The sequence below is a fragment of the Rhea americana genome, unplaced genomic scaffold, assembly GCF_003343005.1.
Source record: "Rhea americana isolate MKP2758 unplaced genomic scaffold, rheAme1 scaffold_90, whole genome shotgun sequence".
Taxonomy (NCBI): Eukaryota; Metazoa; Chordata; class Aves; order Rheiformes; family Rheidae; genus Rhea; species Rhea americana.
Genome location: NW_028187089.1, coordinates 2,358,351 through 2,370,176, shown reverse-complemented (window position 1 = coordinate 2,370,176; position 11,826 = coordinate 2,358,351). Strand labels below are relative to the sequence as shown.

At 43.9% G+C, this 11,826-nt stretch overlaps 1 protein-coding gene across 1 annotated transcript in view; it reads right to left on the bottom strand.

The window, feature by feature from the left end:
* LOC146584700 (uncharacterized) overlaps nucleotides 1-8,156 on the bottom strand; it is a 38,604-nt gene extending 30,448 nt beyond the window's left edge. The window contains exons 1-2 of the mRNA XM_085324297.1: nucleotides 8,105-8,156; nucleotides 6,469-6,876 (exon numbers count right to left, since the gene is read on the bottom strand). Of these exons, the coding sequence (XP_085180423.1) occupies nucleotides 6,469-6,876; nucleotides 8,105-8,156 (460 nt within the window). The remainder of the gene's footprint in view (nucleotides 1-6,468; nucleotides 6,877-8,104) is intronic.
* Between the last annotated feature and the right edge of the window lie 3,670 nt (nucleotides 8,157-11,826).

Below are 11,826 nucleotides of genomic sequence, written 5' to 3'. Positions count from 1 at the left end.
GGGGTGCCACAAGCGGCCCCTGAAGCGCAGGAGACACCAGCCCCGCTTCGAAGGGCCCCGAGGAAAGGCCCCGTTGCCGCAGGAGCCCCGGGCTGGCCGTCTCGCAGCACCTCCCCTTCCCCACCGTCCTCGCGCTCGGCTCGCGCGCCCCACGCCTGCTGCCTCCCTGCGTCCAGCCCCACGGCTCACCTCGCCGCGGTCCCGCATGCTGGGGCGCCCGTCTGCGGCCTGGGAACAGGGGTTCGCCTTCCGCTCCACTGGCATCTCCGAATTCGCTGCCGGACACCACTCACGCCGGCACCGTGAGGAGCTGCTCCCTCCTGACGGAGTCGCTCTTCTCAGACTGGGAGACCCCCATCACAAAGCCCTGCCAGTCRCTGTGGGGACCGGATGGCCTTGTGTGCGCGGTCATCCATGGGGACACCCCATCCCTGTGTCCTTGTCTCCAGCCCTCTGGGCCCACTTCCTGAGTCTAGAGAAAAACAGCCTTCTGGGCTTGGCCAGGCCAGTCTGTGCCTGCTGCCCGCGAATTGCTCTGGACTTACATGTCTACCTAGGTCAACCTGTGCTGTGTCTCTGAATTGAAAAAGAAACATTATGTGTTTAAAGCACTGGAAACTGCCCTCACAGGAAGAGGAGGGCCTTGCAGAGTAATGCAGCACAGGCAGGACAGATCTAATAAGTGAATAATTAGAAATCTAAAGATTCCTCCTTTCACCTTAGAACTTGAGAAGCCATGCTGTAAAAATGATCAGTAAGGCACCAAAAATGACTTAAAAGAAACTAAAACAGGGATTAAAAATGCACAAATGCCATAATATGACCACAAACCCCACTGCATTTAGCAATGAGACCCATCCTAGCCAGGGATCTATCTCTTCTTCCAAGGTGACCTACTGTGTCCTCTGTTGCCATACTAGGAGTATTTATGTTACCTGCTGCATTCTGCTAGAGCTGACTTGTATATGTACCCTCTCCAAATACATGCTTCTTCACCTGGTTTCAGCCTTGTCAACACTCCTTTTTCCTCTTCCAGTCATTATAGAATATTTATATACAGGAACCAGTTTTTCGTCTGCTTCTCAGATCCACATTAACTACCAATAATACAAGTCTCCTGCAGACTAGTAAGATGTGACACATTGTCTCTGATAGTCAAATTCTTACCTGTCAGCAGGAAGCTCTTGCACCAGTGCTTCAATCTCACAGAAGGCAGAATAATTAATAGCTGCCTGTGTGACCCACTCCAGACTGCTTGACTTCCATCACCTACAGGTGAGTGAGAGTTATCTGAGTCCTGACTACCTCCCTCCTGCCTGAATGTGTGGCTGGGGTTATCAGGGTGTCATTCCTGATCACAGCATCACCCCCATGTACCACTACACTGCTTGCATCAACAGGGGAGAAACAGCATCCGTACATGATGAGGCTTCGTGCCCGCTGTGGATCTGCTACGTGAAAACAGCACTGCACACCCTACTGTTGCTGAGTGCAGGTTCTGGGGCAGCAGGGATATGTTCTCAGGGAAAAGCACAACGCAGCCAAATTCAGTAAGTTAGTTCTCTAATTTAGGGAAACCACTCACTTCTCCAATAGCTAGTGTGCCTTCTAAGTCCTTTCTTTCAAGAAAAGGCAGTAGAAGAGGATTCTTCCTACCACAGCCTCATTGCAGATGTCAACTTTCATGATCCCCAGTGTTTCTCAGAAATGGAACGCTGGAAGTGGAACAGGTTGCCCAGAGAGGTTGTGGAGTCTCCTTCTCTGGAGATATTCAAAGCCTGCCTGGATGCAACCCTGTCTAACATGCTCTAGGTGACGCTGCTTGAGCAAGGAGGTTGGACTAGATGATCTCCAGAGGTACTTTCCAAGCTTACCGATTCTATGAATAAACCCCTAGTCACAGTTACAATGGAGTAACAGTGCTGCAGTGGGTCACATCTGGATTGAACCATGCTGAGATCACCATCCACATCCACCTTCTATTGGTCCTAGTCAGGCACCATTTGGTCCTGGTTGGTACAATCCTCCACCTCAGGCCCTCCCAGACTTACTGTGGAAGAACAGGATGAAGCTGAGCATCCAGCAGTGTGGGAAAGAGCCTGTATCTCCTTACCTTGGAAGATGGTCACAGCAGTGATAATTAAGAGGGGAGCTGCTGATTATAGATGTCCATAGGACATAGAAAGAAGCTGAAAGCCTATGCAGGGTATTTTCCTCTCTCAGGAGGAAGACTCACAGCTCAGAGGACAGCAATGATGAGACGGAACAACACTTTGACATCTCCATTGACCTACTGGACTTTTTCTGGATGGGTGGGGGGAAACTGAAGTTCTCCAAAACAGCACTGCAGCTCATTGAGTTATTATTATAAACCTGAGGGCCCCCCCCAATACCTGGAGAGAAACAGTCCATAAACAGGCAGGAATCGGTATCTTCTCCCTTTCTTTAGGGATCAGAATTTGAGCAGRTAAGCATATGAAATACAATTTCCTCATTTTACAGTTGCAGATATGTAATACATTCAGTTTATCTTCCTCAGTACACGAGAGGATGCATGGGAGTTGTTTCCTGTCTCAGAAATGTCCTGAAATTGCTCTTATTGAGGATATTTAAAAAAAAGATTGATTAAAAAAAAAACAAAACACATTGATAAGGCTTTATGGAGCCCAGATGTCATCACCAGCCCATTTCTGCAGGACATGGCACATGTCTCAGTCAAGAGAGAYGGGGAAAAAACAATAGCAGTATTTTCAGTTCAGACAGTGTGTAGTATAGTCTCTTTTCATAGTGAAAGTACTGTGCATTTGGTATCCTGTATTCTAGTTAGTTTTTCTCGCTGAGAAATCCTATAGATATGTCTTTCCCAAATTATTTGTGATTGCCATAAGACTCCCTTCTCTGGTCAGGAAGRGTTCCCAGAACTGCATGCACACTGGCCAGCGTCTGTAGGCTCTCAGATGTTTTAGGGGAAAAAGGGAACTTTGTATTTATGGTAGCACAAGTTAATCATTCCAGCTTATTTCCAGGAGTTCCAGTTTCCACTCTCCCTGCCCATGACATGGGCAGAGTCACCAGGCCAGAGTGGGGCACATGCAGCGTCTGCAGGAGCGGAGCCAGCATCAGAGGTGAAGGTGTCCTGTTCACCTCAATGAGTTGTCTGGTTGATGTTACAGTGTTTCAGATAGGTCATAGGGCCTAATGCTAGACACTCCCTCAGTCTCTGTCCGAGATGATCATAGCCCAGACAGTCCATTGTGTTAGTCAGTGTTTCTGCCAACTGACATCTACAGACAGGCGTTCAACTTCTGGCGTTACTACAGGCTGTCTCTGGTCACTGCCAATCACCGCATAAACTGTGGATATATCTCTTCTCAGCTTGTTCTCCATGTGGGATTCATCATGACTAGGGGACTAGATGAATACAGATAAATGGAAAAAAAAGATGAAAGTTTTCTCCAGAAGGGTCAGTACAGATTAGAAAAGGATAGGCAGAATTTGTCCCCTGCTGGAAATGACAGCAGTGGAAAAAGTACAGATGTGCATCATCCCGTGCCTTGGACACAGCAGGGCCCCAACAACTGTTTTCTAACACCACCATGGAATAAGTGTTAAATAAATAGTAAAAACAAGAGCATGAATTTAGAATTCACCTACAGTTCTGAGCAACTCAGGACTCCTGCTTGCTTTTCTGGTTCTGGTTCCTTGCTCCAGCAGGCATTGAAATTTGCCATATAAGACCTGGATCTCAGCAGCAAGGCTGACTTGAGCTTTCAAGCTCTTTTTCTCCCTGAGCATCCCTTGGGATGGGAGGCCTGCAGCCGTTGCTCTGAGACCAAAGCCAGAAAAAGTCAGTTTCAGCAAAGCATTCYGAATGCTAGCCAAAAATCCAATCTTTCCCCATTTTCCTGTCAGGTTCCTCTGCTCACGTATTTTGATGCAGAAAACTGTTCATAGCCATGGATGCWTTCTCCTGAATAGACCACTTTGCATAGATAACACTTGCCCCTGTGCATTCACATACATAAGCTGTGGCAAGAGCTGCCTAGATCATTCTCTGACCTGACTTAGTCTCTTACTGCCTGGTCCTATCCCACTGCTTTACTCATGTTAATGGTTTCCACCAGCAAAACTTTTATGGAAAAACTTCTAAGGTTAGCCCTCAAAAAGGGCAAAGCTGGACTTGCCTTCCCTCAACAGACAGCTGCTCCCAGGCAGCACGTGAGGCTCTGTACCTGGATTTGTGTTGCAACAGTTTCCTCCTGGAAGCAATAAAAAGAATCTAACCCCAAATTTTTGAAGAGAAATAATATAAAGAAATATAAGCCTAATATAAGTATAGCTGATAAATCATGATTCTAATAAATCATCAGCCTAAAATAAAGAATATTCCTGATGGCTGGCAGTTTTCCGGTAGCACAATGTCACTTTATACTTCAATATTCAGAAATCAATTTACAATTATTGATTCTAATAGCAACTGTCATCTAYGTAACCCATATCATTTTCTTATTTCTTACTATACCTCTTGCTGCCTTATAACTCTAGATGTCTTCGGAAGAATTGCACCTGTAAGAGATTTATCAGTATTTGTTAACCATGTAAGATAGTTTGCATGACAAATGCAATCTCCTGTTTCTGCTTAACAATGCTTACATGATCTCTTTAWGACATCAGTGGGAGTTTTAGGTAACTTCAATGTGCAATGTTGTTTCAAACAACTTCAATGTTGTTTAAAGTCAACATTTCTGTAAGGCTTCTTTAGAGTACAAACAGAAAATATTGTTTCAAARTCATTGCATCAGTGTGATTGATCTGTCCCAGGAATCCTTTAAGCAATAAAGCTTCTGGGAAACATGCATCTCCCTACATTCCCCCCCCCCCCCCTGCCTTGCTAAGCCTTTTTTTTGGGAAGAGATAGACTGTCTTAATGCTAAGAAAAGAAAAGTCACACTCTGCATCTTATTAAGCTAGATTAAAAAAAAAAATCCCTTGAACACTCTGTGAGTTCGCCTCTATCTGAGATCTTGCCCAGTGGCTCGGAGAACYATATTTTAGAAGAGGCTGTCATGGGAAGAATCATTCTGAAAATAAGCAAAATATGAGCTGTGGTTATATTCCTTCTAAGGCTACAGTCACAGAACACAAAACAGATCCACTCACCAAAACGCCACTTGCAGTAGAGACTGAAAAACAGAAGGAACAAGATGAGACAGCCTCCAACAGTGTAGGTCGTTACTGCTTTTAGGTCTTGTACCACTGTGAAGAGACTCTATATGAGTGTGGTATAAAGCAGTAACTGTCATGGCTGAAATACCAAGAAGCCCCTTTAGTGAGGAAGGTGAGAGTATGTCCTTGCCGTCAGAGACAAGTTTAGCAGGTGACTGTTCAGTCAAGAGCACACAGTGTTTATGGGAAGCTTTCAACATGAAAAGCTGGATAGTCTGCACAAGTAGCAGACTGTTTCCATTTGCAGATGGGCCACGGAGTCTCGGCTTCCTGTTGCCTGCCCCCTGAGGACATGCACCCTTTGGGGTCAACCCAAACCTTGCCAAGAGCTATGGGCACTCAGCACAGCAGAGCAGTGCCCAGATCTCTTCAAGATGCACTGTGAAGCCCTGCTTGAGCTCCAGGGCACAGCACAGGCCAGGCAAGAGTCCAGACTGTTGCACACCTACATGTACAGGCATGGTCACAGCCCACGCAGTCAGGAGGGCTTGGCATCCCACTGAGGCTCTCTTTGCAAAGAACTCYGTCAAATCAAACCTTATTCTCACTTGCATTGCACTAAACAAATACCTCCACTCCTGAGAACACACGTCCTAAGGATTTTCTTGCCAGGTTTGGAAAGTTTTCCTTCTCAAAAGTCAGCTTTAAGATATTTTGATTCCAGGGGGATGTTTGTCCTGTATGCAATATTTGCTTTCATCAAAAATGCTAATCTACCTTTTCATAGGAAAAAAAGTTTTRGGTGCCAGTGGGAGCTAAAGATTGATGCAGTTAATAGCAATTAACAACTGAAATCARGGTGGGAAAGATGTACGTTAGCCCTGCTCACAACTCATTGAAAAGGAAAATGTCTATTGTCTACATTTGTGTGGTTGCATTAGGTCACACATTAGGCCCACACACAGTCAGAGAAGAGAAGCAATACACAGCAATAGCTACGTAAAGAATAGTGCCAAACTAAGGGCAATATAGATAAATATTATGGGAACACAAGGCTGATCAGGACAACAAAATGGCTTTCGTGGCATAGACAGCTTCCATATCCAGGGTTTAATCTACAGTAGAGGGTTAGGATTCACCTGCTACAAAGAAGTCTTGTAGCAGGGTCACCTCTGAATCATCTGACTGTACAGAATAAATAAATATTCACTCTTCCCATTCTTGTTCCCACTTATATTTGGCCATGGTGCAGCTCAACCAGTGCTAACCAAGAATTGACAATATCTTCAGCTTACCACTTACAGGTATTGTCATCTTTAGAGGTAAAATGATGCCCGTAGACAGTTAAGGTGATCTGCCTGGTTTGGATCTGCTGTTTGAAGGTGATACTGTACACCCCACTGTCACTGAGCTGCAGGTCCTGGAGCAGCAGGGATGCATTCTCAGGGAAAAGCGCAACGCGACCTCGGTATGCAGCATGTGAGAACTTTTTTGCAGAGCAGTGCTTGGGAGCTCCCTCAGCACTCAGGGAACAGTTCTGAACCGTGCAGGTGATGAGCGAGTCTGAGCAGTTACTGAACGTCCAGTGAAATGATAGTGGGAAGCAAGAGGAGTTCATAAATTTGTAGGAGACGGGCAGGAGTACCGATTGGCCAACAGTGCCATTGACTGAATCCTGAAGAATTTCAATGAGGATACCCAAGTTTCCTCCTGCAATGAATGGGAAGGGGCAAATCAGCAGTGTACCCTTCTGCAGATGCCTACCAACATTTCATGACTGTTCTCATCTGTCCCACAAAGGAAACAGTCTGTATAGTGTTATATTGAACAGCGCTCACTTCTCTAAAATAAGCATTTTTGCTCTGAGTATGAGATACTRGGGCTCCCCAAAACACATCTCAGACTAACAGTCCTCTCAGTTTTTTTAGTTTATGCCAGTAACCATCCCAAAGGACATTCTGTGCCAGGACTCAGTAAGATGGCAAACATTCAATGCCTTAGTGTACTGAGAATAGTAGCAGTCCCGATGAAGGCTGAGAAAGAAGACGGTTATTCAGAGATATGTTCTTCGAATGATTAAAAAAAAAAACAGCAACAAAAAACCCAGCACTCTTAAGATGAGTTATTCCCTTCCTAATCCATTCATTCACATTGTCTCCTGGGCACTGCTGGCTGACTACAGCATTTTGCAAATATCTTTTGCATTGTTGAATTTAACATCTCCTATAGTCTGTTTCCCTGGGAATGTGAGGAAGAGACATGCTTTTTAACCGCTGTGTATATACACTTGTGGATTCACTCAAGTCTTCAAGATGGTGAGGTCCTGGCACTAGGTAAGGAGAAAGGAACAGCCAAAAATGTCATCTTAGGTAGCAGAGCTCATTCTGCTGCCCCCTCTACCTCCAAAATCTTATGATGGGTGGAGAACATAGTCCTTATTAGATGGTGCCGAGAGACAGCCTGGAAAAGACACTGCCCCAGATCAGTTCTCTTTCTTCCTCCTTTGCCAAAGATGTCAGAACAAGGCAGCCAAGGCTGAACCCTGGGCATCCCATGGGTCCAAGCCAGCTGCTGCAACCTCAGCCCAAACTGATCTGCTGTCTCCAAACCTAGTCTCCCAGCATATCCTTTCAGAGAAGAAAGTTCATCTAAGATTAAGAGCAGCAGTGATACAGAGAAGAGATCTCTTTCCTCTGCACCACCCACAGTGAAGATGTTTCCCCAGAGAAAATTAAAATAACATTGACAGCAAAATCACTGTTTTACAGGCTGCAGTTACAGCCCAAAAAGCCCTATCTGGGCACCATCCCTATTCCTTTTCCTCTTGYGAAGGGAAAAAAGAGGACTTGAAACAACACAGTTGAGTGAAGAGATGTTTGGTGGCAGCTGGTTATACTCCCAAGGAGATTTCAGTTTTGTTCCCCTCRCCCAAACTCACCAAGCAGCAGCAGGATGGAGCAGAAGGTCCAGCAGCTCCCAGCAGAGCCCATGTCTCCTCAGGGCCCGGGATGCGGCCACAGCGGAGATGGCTCAGTAGAAAAGCCTGTACAGTTTCTGAGCTCACCATCCAATTAAATAGCTCTGAAATGACGCCCCCAGCCCAGGAAGGAAGTAGCTGATGCTTTCARGGGCTCAAGGTCTTCAAAGGTCTTCACTTACAAACTGAAAGAACTCAGGGTTTGCTTTTCGTCTGAAGTGGCTCCTTTAGCTGCTGAGCCCCTGAGTACACACTGGGGCATCCGCTCCTCAGTCAAGCATTTCAGCAGGAAGGCTGGGCATCTCTGTCAGGCAGCTGTGACACATATTTTGAGTTACCTAAAGAGCTCAGTTTCGGGGTGGGATAAGCTGGAAGGAATAAGCTTCCTTCTCTTYCTTTTAGCTTGGAAACAGCAAACATGTTAAAGATATGATGGCATGTTTTCCCTTGCGAGGATCGTCTAGTTATGGAAAAAGCAGTCTCCCTCTGCCCAGCATTCCTTGAAGCACTCTGGGTCACTAGGTTACTTGCCATGCAATATTTCACTTTTAAATTCCTTAAAGACGTACAAGCAAATAAAATCTTATGTGATTAATTAGGATGTTATCGTCTTCTCTTTCCCTAGTGACATTTCAAACTTAGAACAGTCTTTCAGCTCTGAGGTCAAGCAGTTTGTTTTGGAAGTAACATCATGAACTAATATCATTAAGAACTCAGTTCAAGCAGTCCTTCCCATCCTCAGGCCAAAACCTCATGAAATCCCGTAGAAACAGCACTGTGAAAGCCTCGTAGCCTAATCCTTGTGTGGTGAAAAGCAATGCGAAGAATGTGTGCAGGCTTTCCCTTTTGTCTTTGTCTTCCCTGGTGGCTTTTCTCAGGGTGATTGCCCTCATCAGATGGCTGCCTTCTGATGCAATTTGAAGTGTTATTAGCCCAACATGTTATGGCTTTATATGTAATTAAAAAAAATTCATATTGTTTTTTYTTTACTTGTTTGCATGCATCATCTACTTACCGAAGACATTCTTTTGCTTCCAGCAGCCGTCTTTATTCTATTGAACATGCCRCATAGTTTGTAAGAAGAGCAGATGTTTGATGGTTGCTGGTATATGTTTTTATCTTAGCCTTTAAATTGTSTCAGTGTTAATATATGCATATTTAATCCTTTCAGCTATTCTTTCAAAGTRAGTTTATCTTTCAGGAATATATATAAAAATATATATTTTAAAGAATTAATTATTAGAGATGATTTCTGTTACAGGTTCCCCCTACCTGTACGTAGCACATCTATATTCAGGATAACCTCAGTGTATAGTTGGGTTTTGGATTAGGAACTTTGAGGTTTTCCTCTTGAGGAAAAACCTCAGGAAACTGTCCAAGTTAATACTTAGATTGACATCAGCAACATAAACATACTTGGGCAGATTCTTTTATTTTTTTCTGCGAAGAATAGGAGAGTGAAGATTTAGACACATATACTCCTCATTAGAAACCAGTACGTATGTTTTTCTTTTTTAAATGAGAAATCTCACTACATTGCAGCTGTTCTGAAATCAAGCATCAGTTAGTTAAAGGATGCCTCTGTCGCATCACTGAAAACGTACCAGTCCTTGCAAGTGGTATCACTCTGTCTTTGCTTCTGCGCTGCTCCCAGGAATAGTAGTGGACATCGGCAATCAAATGTTTTTCACTGCACGGCTAAAATCAGATAGATGTTGCTCTCTTCACAAGTCCTTATGCTTTGTCAGATCACTGCCAAAGCCACCTTACTTGCTGTTGCGTGGTCAAACGGATGCTCAAGCACAGTGTGCTCTCTAATAATAGATTTCACCAGGGTTCACAAGAATCATGTCTCCTCTGACCTTTACTATTTCCTTCTGCAATTYTGTTGACACAAGGAGTCTTTTAGACCTCAAAAAAATACAGCCTAAAAAAGGCTGAAGCTTTTCTTTTTTAGAAAGACTAAATGAAAATAAAAGAGATCAAATGACTTGTGGTCACGGACTGTGTGTAGAAGGCTTTTATTTTTCCAAAACCATTTMTTTCAAAGCAAGAAATAGGAACTAAGAATAGAAGATAAACTTGCAGCATCAAGTGTTGGCATCCTCCATGAACACTACACAGCAGTAGGACAAAAATAGTGAAGCCATGTTTCTTAGTGCTACTCTATTGGCAGAGGAGTTTATTGTTGGCTACCACAGAGCCAAGTCATACATCATGTCCTTGTTTAGCACTGAGTCAAGTTCTGCCACTGACTTATTTTGGTTCAGATGCTGCAGCCATTAAACACTAAGAGCTACACCTCCTGTCTAGCTGTGCTTATTTCTTAACTCAATGCAAACACAGTATCCTTACACCTCTCAGGTGTGAGCATTCCTTGAGTATCAGGATAAGCTCATGTCTCACACCCACCRCCAAACAGCATCCAAACCAGTATTTAACAGTTTTAATTGAAGAGGACAGCCTTTTGTTAAAGCTTCACTGCCATGATCTTTTGGAGTTACATTCAGTAGAGTACACTGGAGAAGTTCATTTCATTCAGCACTAGTACAACAAAGCATTTACTGTTTTAGCTACAGGAGAGTGAGAGCTGTAGGTCTGCAGAAGATTAGGCTATTCTCCTCTTCGCTTCCTATTAATTAGCTGTCACCACTGCCCCAAGGAATGCAGTTATAGGGTTTAAAAAAAAAAAAAAGAAAAAAGGATTACACAGAAGCAGAGAGACCACATAAAAGGCAACAGCACACAGACCATAACTTTTCTCTAGAAAAAAAGACCAAGGGAGTAATGATAATCACAAGAGCATTAAACTAATGCCATCTCTGAAGTTTTCCTCTCTAGCACATTAAACCTTTAGTACTTAGCTACTCAAGGTGGAGCACAGCTCAGGTATATACTTGGTTAAATTTAACGATGCACTTGGGAAAGATGGTTCTCAGATTTTTAGTATCCAGAGAGAAGGAGCAACGTGTATTTTCCCTTCCTTACCAGTATGCCAAGCTCAACACTTGCACTCAGGATTCAGCACTATTCTTCACCACCTGCTTTGTAACAGAGAGCCTGGCTGGTTGTCACTGCTCACAGAAACACACATGCTTTTTCTCCTGTATTGTTTACTCTCCCCTCCAGTCGGTATACAGGAAGACCTCCAACTATCTTTAGCTTCTCTACGTGCTCCAATTTATCACAAACTCAGGGGGAGAAGATTGCCTGTTACTACCTAACTGCATTGAAATCATCTTCACCTTGAGCCAGGTTAAAGTAAAAGTATTTGCTTACAATATCCAAAATAATAGACACCACAGTTACAAAAAACAGTAAAAGATATAAGTGAAGAAATAAAATGAAAATCTGGTGCAAAATCTTTAGTATCAAGATTAAATTTGAAAGCCAGGAGAAGGGGCATGTGTGCATTCTTTTATCCAGCTGCTTTGCTGCAAACTTGCTAATGCAGAGCCTTAGGAGYGAGTGAGCTTGTTCCCTGACAGGTCTCAGGTTGGTTTTTTTTAGAGAGTTCTTCCTGGTGGAGCACCTTTGCTTTTCCAGATGGGCTAAATTTGAAGTTGTCAAGGGTCTGAACACATGTAATCCTTCTTTCRAAATATACTCACCTATTCCTTCCCTAAGCTTATTCAGGATATGGTTTGCCACTTCTTGAATGTCTTTAAGCACAAAATGTCGCT